General features: G+C 38.6%; 2 protein-coding genes across 3 annotated transcripts; both read right to left on the reverse strand.

The window, feature by feature from the left end:
• Positions 1-592: 592 nt before the first annotated feature.
• LOC149015548 (Tetratricopeptide repeat (TPR)-like superfamily protein) lies at positions 593-4,908 on the reverse strand. Of its 2 annotated transcripts, XM_089154816.1 has the most exons (3): positions 1,694-4,908; positions 883-1,379; positions 593-695 (listed from the first exon to the last, which is right to left on the reverse strand). In XM_089154816.1, exon 1 carries the CDS (start codon positions 4,148-4,150, stop codon positions 1,916-1,918), a length of 2,235 nt encoding a protein of 744 aa, XP_089010942.1. In that variant the 5' UTR covers positions 4,151-4,908; the 3' UTR covers positions 593-695; positions 883-1,379; positions 1,694-1,915. The 2 variants fall into 2 exon arrangements, with proteins under 2 accessions (XP_089010942.1, XP_089010941.1); XM_089154815.1 differs by having other exon boundaries at positions 593-1,379.
• Positions 4,909-5,003: 95 nt separating this feature from the next.
• On the reverse strand, positions 5,004-25,798 carry LOC149015549 (putative galacturonosyltransferase 3). The gene is made up of 9 exons (XM_089154817.1): positions 25,499-25,798; positions 18,786-18,838; positions 18,566-18,626; positions 8,050-8,121; positions 7,838-7,975; positions 7,577-7,702; positions 7,156-7,493; positions 6,125-7,067; positions 5,004-5,458 (listed from the first exon to the last, which is right to left on the reverse strand). Exons 1-9 carry the CDS (start codon positions 25,562-25,564, stop codon positions 5,183-5,185), a joined length of 2,073 nt encoding a protein of 690 aa, XP_089010943.1. The 5' UTR covers positions 25,565-25,798; the 3' UTR covers positions 5,004-5,182.
• Positions 25,799-27,767: the final 1,969 nt, after the last annotated feature.

Consider the following 27,767-nt stretch of genomic DNA (forward strand, 5'->3'; position numbering starts at 1 on the left):
GGGTGACAACACCACTGCATCTCATTCAACGGTAGCAGCAGATCCCACTATGAACACTCTTCTAGCATTATGAGCAACACTCAAAGCAGCCTTATTAGTCCACAAAATTAGACAAAAATCTTTAAAGGTCTTTGTGAGTTGGGGGGGGGGGGGGGGGTTACACCCTACATTGAAACAACAAATATTATGCTTCCTTCACACATAGTGAGCACCTACCAAGAAGGTCATTCACGAAATGACCTGTAGATGAAAAATAGGCTGCTGAACCCCATGACAGAGGCCCTATGCACCTCCAAACCACTTGATGTCAAACCTCAAGGCTAGTGCATTGACATAGATTGCCTTCAATCAAAAGAAACTGAATTGTGGATTAGTGATTTCAGGGTTCCATTGCCTATGATGCGACCCACTATCATTGAAGCTTCAATAATTGGAAGTTTAAAGAGCATTCACACCACCACCAACATTCATAGCAGAGTGAGGAGGACCAGAACCCAACCCATCATGTTGCTGATGGGAGGAAGAATGCAACTCAGTAAGCAACTGAGACTCAGAGCAACAACTAAGGGCTTCAACACCTGTAGAAGGAAACTCTTATTTGATGTAGCACAAACCACAGAACCTTGAGGCAACATGAAGAACCTCGTGTGAAAATAACAATAGCAACCGCATAAAGGCTTAAGATGGTAGCAGCTCTGATATGGAAAACAAAATTAAGACATGAGAAAACCCAAAAAAAAAGACACAAAAGACTATGGATAGAGAGAGTGAAGTAGAAAGGTTTGTGTTAGAGGAAAAAGGAACGCCAATAGAAAGCAGAGAGGACAAAATCATCAAGAAGCTTCACTTGCATGAAACAGAGGAAAGGGAAAGCTCTCATACCAGCACTGTTCCCAAGAAAAACTCGGTGATTCCCTATCTGCTTTTTCTTCCTCAGTTTCAGCTTTAAAATAACTGTCAGTGAGCCAGTTTACTAGATCAGGGATGGTTCATCCTCACTCATCTGTCTCAGAGACATGTTATAGATTGGTTTCAGTACTAGTAGTTTATATTGCTTTTGACATGCACCATCTTGGAGTACTAGGCCTGCAAAACCAAACCTGATTCACTTGAATCTTCCTTCCGTAGGGTAAGAAGATAACCAGATCATTGATGAAGACCACCAGGGCTTAATCTTTCAATAGGAAAACCACAACTTGCCAGATGAACAATTGAGAGCATGAAAGATTATCTTAATATTCCCAATGGGCAGTTGTAAAATGCAAATTGTTAATGATATGACCCTTTTATTGTAGATGTTCGGGATAATTCAAAAGCACTTGTTCCACTTAGATATTTTGCTGCAACAATATGTTATTTATTCAAAATAATCCAACTACCTGCATAGAACAAAAATGAAAATGTTAAAAGGAATTACTGCTCTGGTTTTACAAAAGCAAAGCCCATGTAAAGGAAAATCCTCGGGTAAAATCAATACAAAGATTAACTTACTGGAAAACTACCCTTAAATGTAGCTGTGTGCAAGTGTGCATGAGAGAGAGAAAGAGGAAGGGGGGGGGGAGGGGAGAGAGGGAGAGAGAGACCTTGATTATAGAACTATTAGATCAGGTGGTAAAATCATGTTCTGATTAGACTGCAGTCCAAATATGACCAATGTTCACCCTGAGGAAGTAAACCAGGTAGCAGTACCCACCTTGATTATAGAACTATAAGATCAGGTGGCAAAACTCAGTTCAGATTAGACTGCCATCCAAATATGCCCAATGTTCATCCAGAGGCAGTTAGCCAGGTTGCAGTACCCACACGGCAGGTTGATCAGTCTGTTTTTCTTAGTAATTTGCTCCAGGCTGGCAAGGGCATGAGAGGCATTAAATTTGGTAGCCACTGTGCTTACTTCCACACCTGAAATCAAGCTTCAGCACAGAAAGAAATCATTGAGTGTCTCATTTCTGCCATCCATCTTCATACAACCATGCAAATGCTCCACTACTGCATGTATCTCATCAGATTGTGGGTGAGTCATCTCTCCAGCTACAAACCTATGCGATCTGTTTTCCAGGTGCACTAAGCTGTAACCAGCCACAACCTTAATGTCCTTTTCCTTCACTAAACCTCTCATCTTTGCCACTTTGCCCCAGAATCCACCTGCAGCATACATGTTTGATGCCAGCAGATAACCAGCTGACTTTGAGGGCTCCAACTCAAGGACATGCATTGCAGCTCCTCCCCCAAGTTCATTGTTTCCATAATTTCTACAAGCACTCAACAGAGCACCCCAGGCACTGGCTCCTGCCTTGATCCCTTCAGGCATATTCTCGATCATGTACATTGCACTTTTGAGCTTCCCAGCCCGACCCAACATATCAACAACACAAGAGTAATGCTCTAAACCAGGCTCAAAGCCACGATTTTGAATCATCCTGTCAAAACACATAAGTCCCTGCTCTACTAGTCCCCCATGGCTACATGCTGACAATACTGAAAGTATTGTTACAGCATTTGGCTTAATACCTTGCGATTCCATCTCAGCAAGCAAAGTAATTGCATCATATGGATGACCATTCATTCCATAGGCTGCAATCATAGCACTCCATGATATCACGTTTCTCTCAAGCATGTGGTCAAAAACTTTCCTTGAAAAATCTATCTCCCCACAGATGGAATACACATTCAGGATTGCAGTTCCAACTTCCACCTCCACTGACAATCGTCTTCTAATTGCAATAGCATGGGCCCATTTTGACCTTCTTAGGTCAGCTGAAATTGCACAAGCCTCCAAAATACTCAACATGGTAACCGCATTTGGCTTCTCCTGCAACTGAATCATCTCCTGAAAGACATTAATTGCTTCATCTGGCTTGCCGCAATGGGCGAAACCAGCAATCATTGTGCTCCATGAAATCATATCTCTCCTTGTCATTCTTTTGAACAGCTTCCAAGCAAGATCAACCATATCACACTTGGCATAGGTGTCAATTAAAGAATTCACGACCAGTTTGTTCAACTCATAACCCCTTCTGAGTACCGTGCAATGAACAGATTTGCAGTGCAGCGGGTGAATGAAGTTCTTGATTGCTTGAAGAAGAGTAACCATGGTGACTTCATCAGCCTCAATTCCAGCCTCACCCATTGAAATGAAAAATGTTAAAGCTTCTGAATTCAGCTTGTTATGGACAAATCCAGATAAAATGGAATTCCATGAAATAATATTCCTCCACGGAACTTCACAAAAAATTTTAAACATGGAATCGGGATCATTACACTTAGAATACATACAAATCAACGAGTTTCCAATAAATAAATCAGAACCAAAACCCCTACATATTACAAAAACATGGAGCATTCTTCCAAGATCAATGTCCTCAAGGTTAGTGCAGGCTTTGAGAACGTTCACTACAGTAAGGCCATCTAGTTGAACATTGGCTACAGAAATCATCTCTTGGAACAATTCAATTGCAACGTCAGCTTCCCCACACTGCACAAACCCCCCAATAATTGCACTCCATGATATGACATCTCTAACAGGCATTCCGTCGAACAGCCAAAGTGCAGATTCTATATTAGAGAAGTCTACATACAAACTCAATAGAGAATTCTGAACTGAAACAATATCTGAAAACCCACTTCGAATTATGAAACCGTGAATGACGAGAGCTTCATGGAGAGCTCTTAGGAGTCGGCAAGCCTGTAGTACAAGGACCAAAGTGGAGATGTTGGGTTCAAATCCTGCAACCCTGGCTTGTCTAAACAACCACAACCCATCCTCAGAAGCACCTTGATCAAAGCACCCATTGATGACTATATTCCACGAAACTGAATCCTTTCTCATTGAACCAAAAACACCCAAGGCAGAATCCATATCCTCGCTCTTCATGTAAAAATCCAAAGTGGAATTGCCAATTGAAGGATATGATCCTAATCCCTGCTTGATAAGATGCCCATGAATAGAATATCCTTGCTTCCAGTACCCAAGGTTGGTGCACGCTTTGAGAACGGGAGGGAACACAGAAGGGACTACTAAAGTTCCTGCTTCACTCATTTCATGACAATTATAAAGTACTTCTTGCCATTTCCCTTTAGACGATGCTTCCTTAATGCTCTCAATCCAGTTAGCGAACTTGACAGCATAAATATTGGAGGGTATACGCATCCTGGAAATTGAAGGTTTGCAAATTAACCAAGTTGATTTCAGAAGACAAGGCCACCTCAAATTCCAACACGAATCTCTCCAGTATGAAATTCATGGAGAACACAAGCTCGGTTGCGCAAACTCTGGATCCGAGCATCGATACCACTTAACGAGTTCGTAACAAAGGCGGAAAGAATTCCAAAAAACAGTTTTAAACCGTTGTGACTGATCCTTTTCACGAAATGATCCGTAAGGCCGTTGGGTGAAATCGGCTTCATTGGTTTATACAACTTCTCCTTCTTTTTTCTTTTTTCTTTTTGTTTATATGACTCCTTTCGTATTTTTTTCTTTCAGAAAGGTCGTTGGAGACTGACTTGAACCTGTCTAACCCATCATCTTCAAAAACAGAATTGAACCGGAATTGAAGGACGATTTCTTAGATTTAAAAAAGATAAACCAATTACATATACATCCCTGAATCTTATTCCATTATGTTTTGGAATATATAAAAACAGCATGCAGCATGCTTATTTTTAAAATAATAGAATAAAATGATGACTCAAATGTCCGCTGTAATTTCAAAATTCATATATTACCCTGTTTTATCTTCAAATTTCTAGAAAAAAGAAAGGGTGAAAAACAATAATGATTTTAAAATATTTTTTAATTCTTTTTCTCACTTGTAAGAAGATAAAAAAAGGTAAATATATTTCTTTTCCTATTTAAATTTAAAGTGTCACTCAAAGTATCCATATGAAACTGTTAGTAGTTCCATGAATGATTTGTTGTATATCATATCATATCAACCGATGAATTGCTTGGTTTTGCAGGTTGCTCCATCTTTATTGCTCCCTCAAAGAGCACAACAAGAATGTGAATGTGACAACGGGTTGATGAGAAAATTCAAAGACAGCAACAGGAAAGAATATGATATTTCTGAACTTACCAGGCACATCAAACTATACAAAGTCACAGAGAGCAAAATAGCAGATATACACAATATAAGAAAGAAATAATGGCTATTCACTATTCACTTGGAGAAAGAAAAAATGGTTATTCACTAATGTTGCACAATTGGAGGTAAGTGTTGTTAAATTGGACATATCTGGACCAGTAGGACTTGTATTTGCCGATTGCCAAGGGGAGCCATGGCTTGTAGTTCCCATTGTAATGAATGACAGCAGCATTCACCATCTCTGTCTGGTTGAGTGTTGTATCATATCCAAGCCCCAACACATGCCAGCTCCGATCTAGAGGATGTGTCAAATTGTAGAATGTAATCAATCCGGGTGGCAATGAACCGAGCTTCCAAAGTGTCCGGTCTTCATTCTGCATAGAATTAGATGAACTCTATCAGCAAGCAGCATGAGTATTAAGAAGTTGAATGAAGAGTCACAAGAATGGAAGCAAAAAAGTGCAACGAATCAGTGATCATCAATGTGGAAGCACTACAAAGAGCTTATTCAGAGTGAAATGACCAATCAATGGGAATATTTAAATTATACCATGAAATGCATCCTTCATTACATCTAAACAAATATCTGTCAACAACTACCTTCTACAAAGCCTCATCAATCTGTTAGTAATTATTTCAAAGATGGAAAGGTTTTCCCTTGGGAGGCAGGGGAATGGAGTTTTCTTTCTTTCTCGTTACTTTGAAGTAAGGAATAGTTCTCCACAGCTAAATGCTTCCAATTCCTGCAAAGAAAATTCCTAATTCCACAAAACATCCTACCTATGAATAGGAATGCATACAAGAGTTGTTTGAGACATCCTTCTTCCTCATATAGAGCTTACCATTGCTGGCAATACTAGGAACATCCAAGCATGACTCTGGGTAATGTTCCCAAAACAGAAAAGGCTAAAGAAGACAAGTGGACAAAAGGCAGCTTGTGCAAATGATATTAGTGCAGTTTGGATAAAAAGTGTCATCTGAGTAGGAAGAAAACAAACAGTGGAGTAAAGGCCAAAAATGAAGAATGACAGCCTCCTTACCATATCTTGCCAATGGTGATATATTCCAGTGATATCTCGTTTTCTCCACTCCTTCAAGTCGAAAATATTCATTCCAAATGCCCAGCCACATGCATTTGGATCAAAATTTTGAGAGATCTTCGGGTTAGAGAAGTTGAGATACTTGTCAAACCGATGGAAGCTATCTTTACAAGTCTCCACTGCTCCATTCACCATTCCTTGCAAGTCAATAGACCAAAGAGGAGTCAAATCTTTCTGAACCACAATATCATCATCGAGAAAGAGGATCTTGTCTAGTTTTGGGTAAACTTCAGGAAGGTAGAACCTTAAATGGTTCAGCATTGACAAGTATTTGGGATTTCTATATTTGAGATTATCAGCACCAGCAGAAAGGGAGGAAGGGTGATTAGCCTTGAAATAAAATTCTTTTATTCTTGCAGATTCAAGCTGACGTAGAACTGGACAATAAGAGGAATTGAGCCACTTGAAATCATCAACATTCTCAACTTGGACTGTTGCAACTGCAGGAGAATTGACAAGGAACCACATCTTCATGGCAGCAAAGTTCAGCTTATCAGTGACTATATGGAACACATGCTTCTCTGGTTCCTTTGCATGTAACACTGAAGAATTAACTACTACAGATGTTGCAAGTACATTATCAGAGAAAATGGCATAATGGTAGAGAGAAGGATCTTCAAGCTTGTCTTTGTTTACTTCCTTAGTTCCACGATCCACCAAGAAATAATCAGTTAGTAGACGTAATGGAAGACAATGCAGTGGCTTGGGAACTGTCTTTGCAGCAAGCTGGATCAAGAATGCACTTTTCCTTTTCATCTCATTTATGTTCCAGTCGGCAGACTGCAGAATGGCTCTTAATTTCCTCACTAAAACAGCAGAGTCATATAATTGCTTCTTTGCCAAAGATAAAACACGACCCATTGCTTTAGCTTGATCAGGTGCACTGAATCAGGGAAAATACACCATCATTGATAAATATCATTAGACTTAAACTTAGAACTGGAAACCAGGACCAAGGGTGCACAAACTACCTTGGATGTAACTCAACATCAGAATTGGCTTCTCCAATAGCATGCTGGCTTTCTTTAATTTGTTTAATCAGGGTTTCAAAGAGATCCAGAGAGTTGTTGGACCGAGCAATCGTTGCATATGCTTTAGCCATTATGTTCTGATCCAGCATAAGGTTCAACAAGGAGTTAGAGTGCGGAGTTTCATATTCTTTTCTCCATATACTGTACTTCTCTGAGACCATAGAGGTATCAAACTGTTTTGACTGTTCAATAGTTGCTGCTTGAATCTGTTGTTCTGCTTCTTTATTATGGTTGAGTAGTTCTGCAGTTCGGAGTTTTAGTCTTTCCTGTCGCATTTTCTGGAAGACTCAAAGGTATCACAAAACCAAACCCGCCACTGATGACATATCTGAAGAATATAAATAGAAGAGTTTCTTTTTACCTGGCGTTTTAGTTTAATAGGGTTGATTGGAGATTCTTGCTGATTTTGGGAATTTACTCCCCCAAATTGACGTTCAGTGACGCCTTCTGACCCATTCATCTCATGCTCAGTCATATCTTCGTTTGCCTGAGAAAAAACAGAAGAGAAAGATCAGTAAACATAATACTATTGAATACTTGTGTCGACCAAACAGAGCTCCTAACGACTTTCAGAATTCCAGAGTAAATAGGACTCGGCATTTATCTTTTCAACCCGGAGTACCTGGTAGATCTTCAGTTCATTGTGATTTTTTTCATGTGGGTTCTCCCAGACCCATGAAGCAGATAAATCCTTGGATTTGACAGCTCTAGTTTGAATAGCACCAGAAGCATCACTGTATGTTACAATTATTTCAATGTCCTGCACAACAGTAAGTGACAAAAGGCATGATAACTGGGTCAATCCTGAGACAAGGGGAAAGTGTTTACCATTACCTCTTCCTGATGGTTGTTGTCAACTTGATCAGAAGAAGTGTATCTTTTGTACATTGCTTCCTGCTTGGCCATCTGATCCAAGCAAAAGGCAAAATGTCATGAAACAAATACACATGTGATGGATATTACATTCCTTAAAACAAATACAAAATTCTGTCATTCAAAGCCTTAAATGGCATTGCACTCAAAGAAATTCACTTGGTCTTTCACTTACATCTTTATCTAGTATCTCTACATAGTTTTCCAAATATGGACAAAACAAATTTATAAGCAAAACTGAGAAAGAATATACCAAGACTCGTCCACATGAGATTTCATGTAAGAGAACTGATGTGCAAATGCAGGGAATGGATTATCATTTTCAAATTTATTTCATTCATAAATATCAATCGGCAGTACCGTATTAAAGTATTATTCAATCAATTCCAATGGTCAAATTGGAAGATATATGAGGATAGTCAGCGATATAGACTATCTTCAAAATAAAAACTTTTGGGCTGTAGCCCAAACTAACCAGCAGATAACTCTCAATCTTGGATAGAATAAAGTCCTAAGTATAAGGACACTAAGCAGTAAATTTGAGACACGTGAATGACTGGATCCTCTGATATGGAGGTGAACTGAAAATAGAATGTTTATGTTTTAATGGTAGAACAGAGTGATGAATGGATGGAATGATGGAACAAAGGAAGGTGTGAGGCGGAAAGGAGAGCCAAGGAAACGGAGAGGGGAAAAGAGGATTCAATTTACAAAATTTTGTCACACCTGATTCTAGTGAGAAGTTCAAGTGACAGTTAAACACAGCAACTTGATGAAGAGGTGATCTCAGTTTGAAGGCTTTCTTCCCGTCCAACTGCAGTCTGTAGCAAGAAACAAGCAACTCAATGGCCTTCTTCCAATAGGAGCAGCAGTGATAAAGCTTCGACACAGGTTTGGTTCAAATAAGATAAGAAGAGAAGAATAGATGGATTTAGCCCTCTCAGCAGGCTCATTGAGCCCTAGGATTTAGCAGTCAACAACAACGTTCCCCAACCCTAGGTGTTTAGCTCTCACTACAAGTTCTTATCAGTCAAAATTGGACAAGAGAATAAACTCAAAGGAATAGACTGCCGGTCCCAAGCCCGGGTAAAGGAGGAGGGTTGGTGCATCAGGTTGGCAGCCGACACCGGAAAAAATATAGCCAAACCCTTTTCATGGATTCGACCTTAGATGATAAACGCTATGTTAAGGTGTCCTCCAACAAAAGAAGCAACGTGCTACACTATGGCCCGAGTGTAGTGACAAGTGGGCAATGGTTAGCTAGGGCATTCCTTGTAAGCGACCCGTCGCATTGGCACCCAGATGTAGTGATAAGTAGGCAAGGACTCCCGCATCGTGGACGAGTGTGAGTATTGTTGAAAAATACGATATTGTTAGAATGGCTTATGGATCAATGATCTCAAACCCTCTATTTATAATTAAGTGGAAAGTACACTATTACAAGGAATAGAATTTTACATGAATACAAACTCTAATTTAACTCTTATACAAACTCTAATTGAACTCCTAGTAGAATCCAACACTCCCCTTCAAGTTGAGACATAGATATTAGTCATGCCCAACTTGCCTACAATAGGAAGGAAATCTCTTTCTTTCAAACCCTTAGTGAAAACATCTAATACTTGATCTCTAGGTCTTACAAAAGGCATGCAGATAAGCCCTTGTTCCAACTTTCCTTTGACAAAAAATCTGTCAATTTCGATGTGCTTAGTTCGATCATGTTGCACCGGATTATTAGCAATACTAATAGCAGCCTTGTTGTCACAATATAACATCATATGGTTTGGAACTTGGACTCCAATATCTTGCAGCAAGCCTTTCAACCATAGTAGCTCACAAACTCCATGAACCATAGCTCTATATTCAGCTTCGGTACTAGATAAAGCTATCACATTCTGTTTCTTACTTCTCCAACTAACTAGATTACCTCCAACAAAGGTACAATAACCTGAAATTGACTTCCTATTTGGAGATCCAGCCCAGTCTACATCAGTGTATGCTTCTACTTTTAGATTATCAGTGGGTGACAAAAGTATTCCTTTTCAGGAGTTCCCATCAAATATTATAGTATTATTGTAACAGCCTTCATATAAGCTAAATATGGATCATGCATGAATTGGCTCACTATCCCTATAGCATAAGCGATGTCTGGCCTAGTGTGGGACAAGTAAATAAGCTTCCTTACCAACCTTTGGTATCTTCCTTTGTCCACTGGTTCTCCCTCTTTTTCTTTAAGTTTAAGTCTAGCTTCAATAGGGGTATCAACTGCTTTACACCCCAACATTCCCACTTCTGATAATAGATCTAGGACATACTTTCTTTGGGATAGTAATATACATTTCTTTGATCGAGCAACCTCAATCCCTAAGAAATATTGTAACTTTCCTAGATCTTTAATTTCAAACTCTCTGCCAAGAAAGACCTTCAACTTTTGAATTTCTTCACCATCATTCCCTGTGATGACAATATCGTCTACATAGACAATGAGAAGTGTGATGTTAGTACCTGACTTCTTGACAAATAGTATATGATCAACATTGCTTTGCTTGTACCCAATAGAAGTCATTGCCTTCAGGAGGCGTCCAAACCAGCATCTAGGAGACTGTTTTAACCCATAAATTGACCTCTTCAACCGACAAACTTTCCCTGCAGTATTGTCATCAGAGAAACCACGTGGATTTCCATATAGACTTCTTTTGCTAACTCCCCATATAAGAAGACATTCTTTACGTCTAGTTGGTGCAAGTTCAGTCTTTGTTCATAGCTACAGACAACAAAACTCTGACAGTGTTTAATTTCGCAACAGGGTCAAAGGTCTCTTGATAATCAATCCCAAAGGTCTGGGTAAACCCCTTTGCAACTAGTCTAGCTCTCAACTTGTTGACTGATCCATCCATATTTTGTTTAACCACAAATACCCATTTGCAACCCATTGGTTTTTTTCATGGAGGAAGTGTAACCAACTCCCAAAGTGTCATTTTTCTTCGTTGCCTGCATTTCCTCTACCATAGTTGCCTTCCATCTCTTATTAGCATAGGCTTCTTGCCAACTTTTAGGAATAGATACAGATGACAGAGAGGATATAAAAGCATGGTAGGAGTCAGACAAAAAGTTATAAGAAACATATTTAGCTATGAGATGTTGACTACAAGATCTGACCCCTTTTCTAACAGCAATAGGAAGATTAGAAGAAAATATCTTAAGGGGAACAGTAGAATCGATTCTTGGAGCAGGAGACTAAAATGGTAACATATCACCTTTCTCCACTTGCTTTAGTCGGTTGTAATTCTTCCTCTGATAAGTTTGCACCTCTTTATTCTGGTCAATCTGGTTTTGAAAGACCCCAACAGTGAGTCTCACAGGAGTGGTCTCCCCCTGGCTAGGTTCTTCACATGGTTCAGAAAACGAAGGGGGAGGATTAGAGTCCTCAGGTATACTGGCCGAAGTCTCCCCCTGGTCAAGAAACTCTTCTGGGACTCTTAAGTTGTGTTGGTGTGTGATAGAAAGATCTAGAGTCGGAAAGAACACATCTCTTCTAGGACTCTCCCCCTGAAGAGGTGTATAGTAAAGGCAAGACTCATGAAAAATTACATCCATGGATACAATGGTTTTCTTGGAAGGAGGATGATAACATTTGTACCCTTTCTGAGTAGCAGAATACCCCAAAAATATGCAGCGTAGGCAACGAGGAGCCAGCTTACTCTGGTGGGCTGTGATTCTGGCATAACACACGCATCCAAAAACCTTTGGGGGAATAACAAAAGAAAAGGCTCCCTGAAGAATCTCATTAGGACATTTAAAACCAAGTATCCTACTGGGCATCCTATTCATAAGGTAAGAAGCAGTGAGTATAGTATCACTCCAGTATTGGTCAAGTACATTCATAGCAATCATAATGGAACGGGCTATCTCTAAGAGATGCCGATTCTTCCTTTCGGCAACCTCATTTTGGGCAGTCGTATCAACGCAATTGGTCTGGTGTATTATGTCAGAGTCAGAGAGATATCTCTGAAATTCACCATCAATATACTCTGTGCCATTGTCACTGTGAAGGATCTTCACAGTGGCATTGAACTGAGTTTTAATCATATTATGAAAATCACAAAAACATCGAAAAACCTCATTTTTTTTGTTTTAAAAGATAAATCTATGTAGAACAAGAGTGACAATCAATAAAAGTAACAAAGTACCTATGGCCAATAATAGACACACGTCAGCGGGGACCCCACACATCAGTATGAATTAGCATAAAAGAAATAGTTTTTCTATTATGAAGAGAAGGTAAATAAGTAGAACGAGTCTGCTTCGCAAAAATACAGGCTTCACAAAAAAATTATCCTCATTACAAGAAGAAACCAAATCAGGATTTCTTAAGAGTTCCTAGAGGGGGGTGACCTAACCTACGGTGCCACTGATGAAGGTTTGATATTACCAAATGGACCGGATTAGAAGATGTAGTCAAAGCAGAAGTAGATCCTCAAATTGGCTCGAGCAAATAAAGTCCATTGTCTAGTTTACCATGTCTAATCTCCTTCTTTGTGACCATATCCTGGAAGACACAGTAAGATGGGGAAAAAATCACTTTACAATTCAAGTCATGTGTAAGACTATTGATAGAGAGCAAGTTAGTAGAGAAAAAGGGAACATGTAAAACTTTAGAAAAAGAAAGTGATGGAGAATGCTGAATGGTTTCTTTTCCAGCAATGGAAGAATAGGAGCCATCAGCAATTCGAACTTTATCCTTTCTAGAAGTTGGAGAATATTGTAAGAAAGAGGAGGATAAACCTATCATATGATCTGTGGCTCCTGTATCAATGATCCAAGGAGTAGAAACTGAAGAAACTTGAAAGCCTGTAAGAGTTTTACCTGAAGTAGCAAGGTAGGAGTTGGTATGGGTAGTAGAGGAAGCAGTGGTTGAGGTTGTACCGGCAGTAGAAGACTGCAGAATACATCGCAGAGTAGCGAACTCCTCCTGTGAAAAACCAACGTCTGCAGATGGTGTGGTGGAAATTGTCTCAGAAAGATTAGCCTTTGATTTTCCCTTTCTTTGTGCTCATTTTTTGCTCAAAATCAGCAGGCTTCTCATGAAGTTTCCAACAATTTGCCTTGGTATGATATGGTTTGTGACAATGCTCACACTTGATAATCTCCTTAATAATCAAATTTTGTGCTAACAGACTATAAGGCTGATTTCTCCACAATAAGAGCATGAAGCATGGCTAAACGATGGCTAAACGATGGCTTTCCTCACAGTGAACAAGGGCATAAGACTGTTCAAGTGTAGGAAAGGGAGAACAACTTAATACTTGCACTCTGACTTGATCATACTCCCCGTTCAAACTTGCCAAGAAGTCATATACTTGAATCTTATCAATGTGCTTCCTATAAGGAGCCACATCATCTGGATTAGTGGGGGTGATAATCCCCATAATAATCCAACTCCTACCAAAGAGATCGCAACTCAGCATAATAGTGGGCTACAGTCAGTTCCTTTTGGGTAATCTCATAAAGCTTTTTTCGGAGCTCATAAATCTGGGCATCATTCCCCAACTATCCATATGTTTCAGTAGTAGCCTTCCAGATTTGGGCTGCAGCATCACGTGATAGATATCCACGGGCAATATTTGGACTTATGGAATTCAAAAGAAATGACATAATAAGAGTCATTCGAGATCCATTTATCTTGTAAAACACCTATGAGAGTAGGTTTGATAATGGTGTCCGTAATGTGTCCAACAAGTCCTCTTCCAACAATAGTGAGGTAAGCAGATCGAGACCAGATCAAATAATTTGTTCCATCAAATCTCACTGAAAGAGGATGAAGAGTGGGGTAATGGTCGGAGCTAGTGGTAGTAGGAGTACCATCAAAATTGTCTGCAGTTCTTCAGTCTTCACCCTTTCGAAGTAACAAAATCGTCGCAATGATAAGTCTAAGCAATGCTATGAGCCAATTCTGCTCTCTCTCTCTCTCTCTCTCTCTCTCTCTCTCTCTCTCTCTCTCTCTCTCTCACTCTCTCTCTCTCTCTCTCTCTCTCGAACAGAATAGTAGATTAGAAGAAAGAAAAAAAATAATATGGTTCGGCCAAATATGCAATGGTCTGGTTTGGTATAAATTTGGAGAGAACCAAAATATGGTTTAAATTTGGTTTGGTCTAAATTTGGAGAGAACCAAAATATAGTTCGTTCGGCCAAAGAGTAAAAGATTTAATGTTTACCTGGTTCAGCCATCGTCATCTTTCAAAGGGTTACCTGAGGAGGCTTCGATGGCAGAGGCGAAGGCAATTGCGATGGTGGCTTTGTGCAGCAGCTTCTCTTCTACTTTTTTTTCTATTACTGTTCTTCTCGAATCGAGGCGTTAGATGTAGCAAGCAATGACAAGCAGCGGCGGTGGTGTTTCTCTTCTTCTTTCCTTTTCTTCTCAGTCTTCCCTAATTGAACCCACTGTAGTGCAGCAGAACTGAAGAACAGAGAAAAAAACCAAACTGCCAGAAAAAAGAGCCGATAGGTTGCAATGGGTGCAGCAAACTGAAGAATAGGAAAAAAGAAAAAAAAAGAAAAAAAGACGGAACTGCTAGAAAAAAAAGGAGCCGATGGGTTGCAATGGGTGCAGCGGAACTGAAGAACCGAAAAAAAGGCGGAACTGCCAGAAAAAGAAAAAAAAAAGGCAATGGGTTTTTGAAAAAAAATAGGGAATTACGATGGGTGGTTTCTGAAGAGACGTCTTGACAATGGAGGTAGGTTTTCCTCTGCCAAAATTTTTTTCTCTCTTCCCTAATCAAACTTAGGTTGTGATACCATGTTGAGAAATACGATATTGGTAGAATGGCTTATGGATCAATGATCTCAAGCCCTCTATTTATAATTAAGTGGAAAAGTACACTATTATAAGGAATATAATTTTACATGAATACAAACTCTAATTTAACTCCTATACAAACTCTAATTAAACTTCTAGTAGAATCCAACAAGTATAAAAGCTAGTCCAAAAATGTAGGATTAGATTGGCATCTTTGAACATAGGATCTTTAACAGGTAAGGGCTTAGAATTGATAGATGTTATGAGGAAAAGAAGGATTAATATAGCTTGCATTCAAGAAACTAGATGGAAGGGGGAAAATGCTAAAGAGTTGGATAACTTTAAACTTTAGTATTCTAGGGATAAAACTAATAAAAATAGAGTAGGTATAATAGTGGATAAAGATTTTAAGAATGATGTGGTGGATGTTAAAAGTGTAGATGATAGGATTATTGCTATCAAACTTGTAATGGAGAAAGAGATTATAAATATAATTTGTGCATATGCACCTAAAGTAGGATTTGATGAAAGTCTAAAGTTAGAATTTTCGGAAAATATGGATGGATTAATGCAAGGAATTCGTCAAGGAGAAAAGATTATCATAAGAGGTGATCTAAATAGACATATTGAAAAAGATCAAAGATGCTATGAGAGTGTACATGGAGGACATGATTCTGGAGAGAGGAATGAGGAATGGATCTCAATTTTAGATTTTGATATTACTTTTGATCTATCTATTTTCAATACTTACTTCGAAAAAAGAGATGAACATTTAATTACTTTCAAAAGTGGACATCATAGAAGCCAAATAGATTTCTTCCTAACTAGGACTGATAGATTGTAGTGCAAGAAAGGTGATACTAGGGGAAAATTTAACTGCACAACATAGACTTGTGGTCTTAGATATGTGTCTAACCCAAGAAACTCATAAAAGGTGTAAGGTTAACTATCCCAAGATCAGAAGGATGGATCTTGAAGGGAGAGTGCTTGAAATCCTTTGCTAATGAAGTAGTCAAACAAAGAAAGTGGGATTTTGAGGGGGACACTAAATGCGATGTGGAATGAGATGGTAATGTGTACAAGAAAGTGGCTAAAGATGTCTTAAGTTAATCAAAAGGAAAGTTCCATTCTTATAGAGAGACTTGATGGTGGGATAGTGAGGTTCAAGCTGACATTAGGAATAAGAAAGCTCGTTTTAAGACATGGCAAGGAACTAAAGATGTTGAAGATCTTCAAAGGCATAGGTTGGCTAGAAATGAAGCTAACAAAATTTTGGGAAAAGCAAGGGAGAAGAAGTATGAAGACTTAAACAATAAGTTGGGCACAAAGGAAGGGGGAAAAAATCTATTTATAAGATAGCCAAAATAAGGGATAGGAAGAGTAGAGATCTTGACCATTTTAGATGTATAAAAATGAAGATCGTAAAGTACCAATATGTGATGAGGACATTAAGAAAAGATGAAAAATCTATTTCTCTAGTCAACTAAATGAACATACTTTAAGTGATTTAGACGATTACATCATTCACCAAGGCACTAATTTTTGAATTTATATATATACAGAGATTTCGATGGCTGAAGCTAAAAGAAGCACTAAAGAGGATGAAACTAGGCAAGACACAAGGTTCTAATGAAATCCCAATAGAAGTATGGAAGAGCTTAGGAACCCACGATCTAGTTTGGTTGATTAAGAATGCTAGATGAATGGAGAAGTATAGTGGTTCCAATTTACAAAAATAAAGGAGAAATTCAAAGTTGTAATAACTTTAGGGGCATTAAATTGATGAGCCATACTATGAAATTATGGGAGAGAGTAATTGAAACCCATTTGAGACAATTAACCACAATTTCAGAGAACCAAGTTGGATTATGCCAGGAAGATCTACAACGGAGGCTATTTACCTAATTAGGAGACTTATGGAAATGTATAGAGAGTGTAGGATAGACCTTCATATGGTATTTATTGACCTAGAAAAACTTATAATAGAGTTCCTAGAGCTTTAATTTGGCAAGTACTAGAGAAAAAAAGTGTTGCAAGTAAATATGTAGACATAGTTAAGGATATGTATGATTTTTTAGTGACAAGTGTAAGAACAGGGGGGGGGAACAAAAGTAATGAATTCCTAATTACAGTTGGGATACATCAAGGGATCAACTTTAAGCCCATATTTATTTGCACTTGTAATGGATGAATTAACCAAAGACATTCAAGATGAGGTCCCTTGGTGCATGCTTTTTGCTAATGATATTGTGTTAACAGATGAGACTTAAGTACGGATTAATACCAAGTTAGAATCATGGAGAACAACTTTGGAATCAAGATGTTTTAGACTAAGTAGAAGGAAGACAGAATGCCTAGTTTGTAACTCTAGTCATGATCGGGTAGATGATGTTGGTGGTGAAACTTGACAATAAGGAGATTCCTCAGAGTGTTTGTTTTAGGCATCTAGGTTCAATCATAAATAAAAGAGGTGATATAGAGAATGATGTTTCCCAAAGAATTAAAATAAGGTGGATGAAGTGGAGAGGTGCGTCCGGGGTCTTGTATGATCGACGTATTCCATTAAAGCTTAAAGGAAAATTCTATAAGACTGTCATTCAACCAGCTATGATGTACGGTGCAAAGTGTTGGACTATTAAAAAGAATCTTAGAGATAAACTCAGTGTAGCAGAAATGAGGATGCTAAGATGGATGAGTGGAAAAACTAGGAAGGCTACGATAAGATCATAAAAAATGATCATACTAGAGTTGGTTTGGGAGTTGCTCCCATAGGTGATAAGCTTCGAGAAAGTCATTTGAAGTGGCACGAAAACATTCAATGGAGACCTATAAATGCCCATGTACAAAGAAGTGATATAATACAAATTGAAGGAACTAAAAGAGCTAGGGGTAGACCTAATATAAACTTAAGATAAGTGGTGAGAAATGATATGCATAGTTTAGGCCTTGTATCTAGTATGACCTCAAACAGAACTGATTGGATGGCAAGAATCCATGTATCCAACCCTATTCAGTTGGGACAAGGCTTATTGTTGTTGTTGTAGAATAAACTTAAAGGAAGCTTCAAGTGAAAAGTGCACTAAAATACTTTCTTTTCTTTTTTTTTTTTTTTTTTTTTTGGGGGGGGGGGGGGGGGGTTTCCAATGCTTGCCATAGAAGATAAATTTCTGTCAGTCCTATACCACATCATGTTTTGGATTATTGGGCAGACAAAGTTCAAATCTGTGTTTCAAGGCTACCTAGAAGACAAATTATTTTATCTGCATGGCAGCAGATCCTTGGCTGAAACTTGCCATGAGGTAGAAATATTTCACACACCGTCAACTAAGCCATGGATAAAATTATAGAACCAAGAAAACCCTTTTCCAACATATTGTCCAGCTAAACCATGTCTACTTGTCTAATTGTTAGAATTGTGAATAAAGTTCAAAATTTCAAATGAAATTTGTCGAAATTGGAAAAATACTTCAGCTTCCCTATAGGTCAAGGTATGGCTAAATTAGCAAACTATTGTTGATTCCTTCAGGGGTTTGAATCACTCCCTGGTGAAAATCATTCAATTGAATATGAATTAGAAGATAAGGTAAAAATTCAACAGGAAATAAAAGTTCACACAGATTGGAAGTTAAAGAAGCAGCATCCCATTTATTCAATAGTAAGGGAAAAAAGAGGTATTGAAACCTTTCTGTTTCTAAACTGCTCACAGTCATGTCGTGACTGGTCACCATTGCGTTCCCTTCGACTGAAGTAAGTGAAAAACAGCTCATAGTTAATAGAAAATTAGAATGTAAAATATCAATAGTTGTTGCAATAAACCAGGAACCAGAAGATTAAGCATAAATGGCACTAAACATGTGGTGAATGTGAATCCATTAATAAATGCACTTTGAATGACTCATACCTCAATGGTGTATATGGAATATCTGCACTAACTAAAGTCACAAGGAATGCAACCTACAAGGTGAATTTGGAAGTAAAGTTAACATTTTCACAATTAAAAATTGTAAAGGTTACACCTTAAAAGGGAAGCACAATATCTTATAGAACAACAAATGGTGGAAAGATTAAAGATGAGAATAAGAGGCTATAAAAGAAAGCACTTAGACATGTATAATTTATATTAATAAGTTTTTTCTGATGAGTTCCTGGAACCCTAAGGCTGCTAGGTTCAGAAATACAATTAAACAAGAAATGCCATGGCAGGTTTAGATCCAAAATCTGGTTGGAGGTTGTTTTTAAGAGGAGGTTTCCCAAAATATCGTTCGAATGTGATCAAGAGATCTGAAGTTATAGGTTAATCCTACTGGAGGCAGGATTCTATAAACAGAGTTCCACAACAGTATTAATAACAGCACGTTTAAAGATCTTAACATAGAAGCTTTAATGGTCAGAACTAAAAGATGAACAGTAAATGACATTGGAGCACTAAGCAGAAACCAGAACTTGAAAACACAATTTAGAAACTAAGTTAGAGTGAGATCTTTATCAACAAAAAAAAAAAAAAAAAGTTAAGAGTGAGATCAAAATTGAATAGGATTTTAAGAAACAAGTTCATTATTGAGATTCTGAAAATGCAGGATAGATTTCAACAAAAACCAAAAGATTAATGTTAAATTGGAAATCCTTGTTGGAATAATAATTCAAAAGTTTGAGGAAAAACTTGGTTTTATGCACAGATCAGATCCAGGACACAAATAGATATTTAAAAAACAGCAGTAATTTCAAACCATTAACAAATAACCAGTAACGGATCTAGCAACTATAAGATAAAAATAAAAGGAAGTTATGCCACTCACTTGGAATTAATGAAAGGATCAGAGAATAGAAGAAGAACAAGAAAATAACCCACCTAGCCCTGAACTTGAACCCCACCAACCAGTATCGGCATCCTACCAATAGTATGTTGCCTCTGACAACAGTTTTTGGATCTCACAGAATTAAGTGGCAAAAGACTATATTCATCAAATTCGTCTGTTGTAGCACCTTACAAACATGTTTTAAAAACTCAAAACATACTCAAATTCAGAAAAGGGAAGGCCAAAACCAATCCTGAACTGATATGGCAACATAAACTGATTATAAAACTGAAATGATAAAGGAAACTGAACCAAATAAGGACTAACTAAACCAATGGAATAAAATCTGGTATTTCCATCTCCTACCCATATTTTAGGCCTATTAGATAGTATATTGCAATGAAAAAAAAAAGAAAAGAAACCAACCAAAAGTCTTAATTCCACCAAAATAAGTCAACCTTTGTGATTTATCTACATCAAACATCTCTGATCAAGTCCATTCCTACAGCATCCAATCTAAAATTGACCTCCACCTGATCTCCCTGCTTCCTTAGTGCAAGTCAATCAACCTAACCCATTTGTCTTTTCCAAATGATCTTATGATCTTCTGCAAAGATGATTCATCCTCCATCTACCCAATATGTCATCCTTTCACCATTTTGAACCTCTCCGGGCTCTGTACCAACCTCGTCAAATCCAAACTCTTTGTTTTTTGGAGTCTCCTCTCCCCTCTTCTCTTGCCTCCTCCAGCTCATGGGGTTCACCCTCGGCTCCCTCCCAGTTAAGTATTTTGGCCTCCCTCTCATCCCTACTCACCTCCTAGGTCATTAGACTCATCACTGCACTCCCATACTTGACCTTATCTAGGAAAAAACTCCAACTCTAGAAAGCCAAACTGCTCACTATGTAAGTAAACTCGTACGGATAAGATCGGTTCTTCTATCCTCCTACATCTATTCCAAAACCACAATCCATGCTACAGAATCCCCCTTCTATAGCTTTCTCTGCAAAGGCCAAGAGTTTACTAGATACCTCCACCCAATTAGCAGGTCTAGTGCCTATAAACCTAAACTTGAGGGTGGTCTTGGAATCTATAGACTACGAGGTTTCAACATTGCTTGGCTTCTTAAACTCATTTAGAGGATCTCCACCAAAGAGAACTCCATATGGGTCAACTAGGTCCACTTTCGATTCCTGAAGACCAACTCTCTTTGGATTGCTTTTATGCCCCCAAACTCTTTCTGGGCTTGGCGAAAGATGGCTTCACCCTTTGGCCTTACCCACCATGTTCGTCAAAATTGTGGATGGTTCCTCTATCACTTTTTTCTTGATCCCCGACATTCCTTCAACATCCTTTACCACGTGGTTGGAGCCAGGGCAGTCTACACTTTCGGTATACCAAAGCTCTGTCCTCTATCCCGCTTCATCAACTCCTAAACCTAGTCCCCGCACCACCCTTTCCCCTATTAGCTTGGGTCTATCTACCCCCCCCCCCGCCCCCAAACCAAAGGACCAACTCCATTGGCTCCCCTCTAGAAACTTGTCCTCCACTGCTTCCTCCTGGAATCATATCCACAAGCCCCATTTATCAGTTTCTTGGCCCAAACTTACCTGGTTTTAAAGGCCAAACCCCCAATCCTTCATGTTCTAGAGAGCTTTCTCTCTTTTCCTTCCACCCAATTCATGCTCCTCCATCGAAATATTCAATCCAATGCTCTTCCATAATTTGTACCAAAGCCAAGAATATCCCTTCTTTTCTTTGCTTGCCGCTTTCCTAAGTCCATCTGGCTTCTTGCTCTTACCGCCATCTGGCCTAGATCCAAACATCTCTAGCCCTTTGCTACTAAGACCTGTTGGATAGCCTGCACCTTCAAGGGATCTAAGATCGCTGACACCATGGGGACTTATGCACGATACTCGCATCTCCCATATTTGGATGGAGGGAAACCTCCGCAAAGGGACCCTCAAATCTAGATCCATGGATCAGATTTGGAAAGCCATCTATAAGGATGTTTCCTCCAAACTCTCCCTTTTACCCCATAAGCCTCTTGTAGATAACCCAAGGAACCCTGGGAGCTTTGTCTTTGAAGTAGTTAGGTGGGATAATGAACTCAATAAATTCTCTAACGTAAGAAAACATTTGAGGCTTTGATAGCTTCATACAGAGTGTACTCTTCCTTGACCATACCCTCATCTAGTACTACTTTAACCGGGTCTTTCTCAGAACTCTGCAATGCAAACCTGCATTAGCACCCTCTGGTTAACAATCACCAGTCTTAAAAGTCTTCAAGTATTGCTTCTTCGTTTTTGTTGCACATCATTCAACTTCTTTGATTCTGTACTCAAATCTGGGCTCCATTTTGTTGTTTCTCTTCCTTTGGCAGTAAAAGTTCGAGATCAGCCTGAAACTTAGGAGGGCAACCTACTTGCTCACCAAACCTACTATGGGAGTTACTTTCTAATTTGCCCACACTATGCTGAACTAGCTAAACTTGAGTACCAATTCTATTACCTAGTAGTTGCACAGACATCTCAAAATGTACTGATGCTTCCTGGACCCAAGCAAGGCAATATCTTTTCCATACTAGCCATCTCAGGGTTCCTTGAGTCACTGTTGATCATAGCTCTGATGCCATTTGTCAGTTGATGGATTTCTTGAAGCCCAAGGTTACTGGGTTCAGAAACCCAATAAAAGCACAATTCCATTTAATAGGTTATTAATCATAATTTCTGAGATTTACAATAACACCCCCCCCCCCCCCCCCAAAAAAAAAAAAAAAAAAAAAAAAAAAACCCACACACTAAAAGCTGCTTGTGGTCTTCTATATGGAGAGAATGGTTTCCCGAAATCTTGTTCAAATGTGGTGGATAGACCTGAAGTTATAGGTTAACCACAGTGGGGACTGGAGGTAGGATTTTAGAAACAAAGTTTCAGAACAGTAGCAAATAACAGGGGAAAAGAATTAATCAATGACTGCAGTGTAATTTGGGTAGAGAGCTTGACCCCTGGCAGGCAAAACATTTGATGGTGTTCAGCTCGAGCAGAAAGAAAAAGAAGGGGGGAGAAACAACTCGATTGACGACGGATTTTTGGATGTCACACTTGTCAGGTGCTGACCTCTCCACCCAGAATTGCAGTGTATACGTTGATCAGGTAATTGAAGAGGATTTAAATCCTCAAATAACAGTTTCTGAATCTCACGGAAGTAAGAGGCAAAAGCCAATTATTTATGCAGTACATTTCTGTGCAAGGCTGTTGGACCTTACAAACTTATTTAAAAAACTTTGAAAAGGGAAGACAAAAACAAACTTGTCTACCTTTAAACTGATAAGACAACATAATTGAATGAGAACTAAGAAACTGAACCCCCTAACCCCCCCCCCCCAAAAAAAAAAAAAAAAGAAAGAAAGAAAGAAAGAGAAAAAACTTTAACTGAAAGAAAGAAGTAAACTGCATATGCACACCTCCTATCCATATTATAGCCCTATCAAAGTGGCCTATTCAACGCAAAACCAAAAACCTAGGCCCAAAAAAGCCAACTCAAGGCTTATTTCCACTCAAGTTCTCGATGCATGATGAAGATACACTTCTTGTAGACTGCAGAACAATATGGAACCATCAGTGGCTGCCAATGTACTGTTCCACAACACAGCTAAAGATAAAAATTTGACTCAAGTTTGTGAATATGAAAAGATTTACCCTTTCAGCAAAGTGGGAAACCAGGGAGTGAATACTACAACGCTCTTAAAAGAATTAAATGTTAACCAATCCCTATCTACTAATCTTGGAAATGATAATGTCTCAGCTAGCAGAATTTTAAAAATTCAAGTTCCTTTCTCATTTTGATCCAATTTTCAGGCCATGACAAGTCAGCTAGTCAGTAGAGAATGGGTATCGTGGTGAATGAACTGTCCAGAACATTCTCTCTCCTTCCCTTTCCATGTCCGACTCTGCATCTTTGACAAAAAACAGTTATGCATTTATTACTGGCAGCAGTGATCATGGATAGCACTCAGATTTTCTTGGTCAAGGGCACGGTTCAGTAGGGAGAGGAAATGGTGCTGGTGGTTCTGGACTTTAGTCAAATTAGCCTTTACAGTGTGTGCTCCAAATGTGTTAAACCCAATCAATCATTTCACAAGCATTGGACAAAGTATAGAAAGCCTAAGCGGATTCAATAGTTAAAAAAAATTAAGCAGTAACTGGTGGGTGCTTTAATACAGTGTCACCTAATGATCAACCGCTGCTTCTAAATATAGAGCTGGTCCTTCAGGCTCTGTGACTTGAGATAACGTTAAGAGCAAAATCAATAGCAGCTCAATGCTTCCACCTCTTTATCTGCTGCTACACCCATCCACACAGGTACTATTATGCATCATGCTTCCTCCTCTCCTAACAATTGGGTGATTAACTCTGGTGCATCCAATCACATGATCATGAAGACTGACAGGTTCTCTTCTTTCGAAAAACTAATCATCCTCCCTGAGTTATTCTTGCTGATGATTCTTCCCCTCAGGTTTACAGTCATGGTGTTGTTTTTCTCATTTCATATTTATTATCATCTAATGCTTTTTACTTAGTATAGATACTTGTCTACGGGTCAGATTATTCAACGACAATCTTTTTTAAGATCTTTCTTATTGTGTCGTCCGGAGATCTTTAGATATAGAAGGGTCAATGGCATGAGAAAGTTGGCTTACACTATAAAACAACCTAGGCTTATCCCAACTAAATAGGTTTTGATACATGGATCATCGCCCTCCAATCAGCGCTATTTGAGGTCATACTGAATATAAGGCCTAAGGCTCTTACCTTTCTCCCCACTTCTCTTAAGGTCATTTTAGATCTACCCCTAGCTCTTTTAGTTCCTTCAATCTAGATTATATTATCAGGCTATTAATTCTTTTTATACTACTGTATTTGCTTCTTCAGGTTCCATTTCCGGTTCCCAGTGGCATTGTTTATTAGGTTATTTTTTGGTCCTCCAAGCTCCAATAGATGGGGAGTGCAAGTCTAATTCTAGCAGTGTGTGAAGTTTGCATGTTTGGCAAAAATATCTACTTCCTTTCCTTCAAGGGATGTCTCAACGAGTCAGTCTTTGTTTTCTTTAGTCTATTCAGATGTTTGGGATCCTTGACATGTTCGGAGTCAAGTCAGGACTTCTGCATGCCTTTTGCGGACAATAATTCCTGCTTAAATTGATTGCATTTGTTAAAAGTACACACTCTGTCAGGCAGTGCACCAAAGAATTCAACGTCACGCAAAATTCACTAAAACCATAATGCTGGTAGCTGACATGTCCGATAAATGAGTTAGCCGAAAGAAATTTAACTAAACAAAAGAAATGATGGGGCTGGCGGGGGTGTAAGCTCCGTTACAAACTAAAGGAATCAAATTTTGGAGTCACACAAAACGATGAAAACCTCAGAAATCTAAGAATCCAGAAAATATGACAGATATATATATAAAAAGAAACATTTTTATAGCCGTGGTTACAGAACGAAAGGGGTATACACATTCTTTTTGGGGGCTGAGAAACCCTACTAGATAATTAATTTAATACTGTTAAATAAGTAAAACAAACATTTGATTGTCAAAACAACGTAGAAAGGATGGATCAACATCACCAGCAGAGCTGCATTTCAAACTTTATAAATGGAAATTTAACCACAGTCACACTCCAATTTGTAAACATTGGCAGATCCAAGAAAGTGAAGAAATCACTCAAGTTAAACTCAGAAAATCAAACTTCTTTCGCGAAAATTATCAACTTAAGCTACCAAAAACAATAAATTGAGACAAAAATAGATCACTTACATGTAAAAGAGAGAGAATTAGAGGAACCAGATAACTCCGGATCCGCGTCCTTGAGCAGGTTCCCATGACGAGTAAATCCGTAATCGTGATCAAGAGAAATTGAGACTGAGGATGAGAGATTCCGGCATCGCCATCGAAAAGTAAATCAGTTTTTCATTTCAGCAGGAATGGAAAATGAAAATAGATCTAAATGAATATTAAGATGTTGGATTTCGCCGTCACGTTCTTTTCTGCACTCGGAAACGGAACTTCATATCACACCAGTGACTCACCCGCTGAAAACTCGGAACGTGCCTAAAATGCTGCAGTATAAAGTGTAAACGCTAAACTGTAATGTATCGTCTGTGGTCACGTTTAAAGTATTAAGTATCGTATACTTAAATTTAATATCATTTAATATCTAATATTATATTGTATTCATCAATACATTTTTGTACAGTCTAATATATATTTTTTTGGTAAAGAAAAGATCATTCATTATAATAGGAAGCATTCAAAGTTGCTGAACAAACATTAGACAACCAAGAAGAGGAATTCCACTCTACCCTGCCTGTACAGTTAAGAGCTTTCCTGGCTAGGGAATCAGCAAGGCTGTTCATATCCCTAGAAATAAAACCAAAAGTTACATTGAGATCTTGTCTCAAGATTTCTATATCCTGAGTAATAGAAAACAACTCAATTGGGGAGGGGGTCCTATAACAAAGTATATCAGCCACTTCCTTACAATCAGTTTCAAAACATACTTCTTGCCAATGCTCCTGAAGACAATGTAATAACCACTCACGGACAGCTAGTATCTCCCCTTGAGCTACTGATGAGAAGTCCATAGGAACAGAAACAACTACTTTAATCCTTCCATTTGCATATCTTACTACAAATCCAATTCCTCCTTTATTATTTTTAAGAGATGCATCTGTATTGACCTTCAACATAGTTCCAGTAGGAGGCTGCCATTCCCTATTATCTTTATGCTCTCTCTGTCTACACCTCTGGTCATCAGTCTTTACATTAGACAACCAGAATTCTCTAAAGATCTTCTCTGCATGAAGCCAAGTTGCCACTGGATCTCATACACTAGCATTAAACAAAAACTCATTCCGGCCTTTCCATAAAGTCCAACATATAACAACACACTTACTAGCAATCTCCATCCTCCAATCCTTAGAAACATAAGGTACAAAGGACCAAGCATCAATAAACTGGTCCAATCCATTACCTACAGCAGGGACAAGACATGATAAATCAGCAACAAACCAAGGGGCCTTTGCAAATGGGCATTCCATTAGAATATGCTCCACAGTTTCCACTCCCATTCCACATCTCCAACAAGTAGTCTCAATGGTTATTCCCCTCCTTTTTAAAGCCTCTGCTGTTGGCAAACCACCAGCACAACACCTCCAGAGAAATTCCTTTATTTTAGGCATAGTAGGACATCGCCAGATCATTCGCCAAATATTCTGAGATAACTGATACTTCATAGGGACATTTAACTGAGCCTCACGCTCATTACATAGCATATGGTACCCTGATTTGGCCGAGTAAATACCATTTTTTGTGTAGCCCCAAACTTGCAAATCTTCATGTGCTCGTATCCCCAACTTGATTTTTGTTATCTCCTTGATATCCTCCAGATGGAAAAATTCCTGCAATATATCCAATTTCCAACATCTTGAATGCTCATTAATCAGTTCACATACTAACTTAGGAGCAGATGGTTTAGAATTACAATGAATTAGTTTAAAATTTGGATTTGTAGGAATCCAGCCATCCTCCTGAATTTTAATATTATTCCCTATTCCAACAATCCATAGTAGTCCCTTCATCAATACCGATCTGCCCTCCAAGATACTTTTCCATCCCCAACTAAGAGAATAACTAGTTGCAGCCTTTAGAAAATTAGTCCTTGGAAAATAGATTTGCTTAAAAATTGTAGCCCAGAATGAATCTCCCTCTTTCCATAACCTCCAAGAGAACCTAACAAAGCTCTATTTTGCAATTCCGGATCACGAAAACCCAATCCACCTCTATCTTTTGAGTTACACATCCTTTTCCATGAGATCCATTGTAGATGTTTCTTCTGGTCATTAGCACCCCAATAGAACTTTGCAGCAGTAGATCTTAGTTCCTTATGATGTGCCTTTGGTAATAGGAAATGAGATGCTGCAAAGGAATTAAGAGTTAAAGCAACATATTTAATCATAACTTCCTTACCAGCCTTTGACAGCAAATGAGAAGACCACCCTTAGAACTTCTTCTTAACCTTCTCCAT

Source organism: Hakea prostrata, chromosome 5 (assembly GCF_041222555.1).
Source record: "Hakea prostrata isolate BN-2017 chromosome 5, UWA_Hpros_2, whole genome shotgun sequence".
NCBI classification, from domain to species: domain Eukaryota; kingdom Viridiplantae; phylum Streptophyta; class Magnoliopsida; order Proteales; family Proteaceae; genus Hakea; species Hakea prostrata.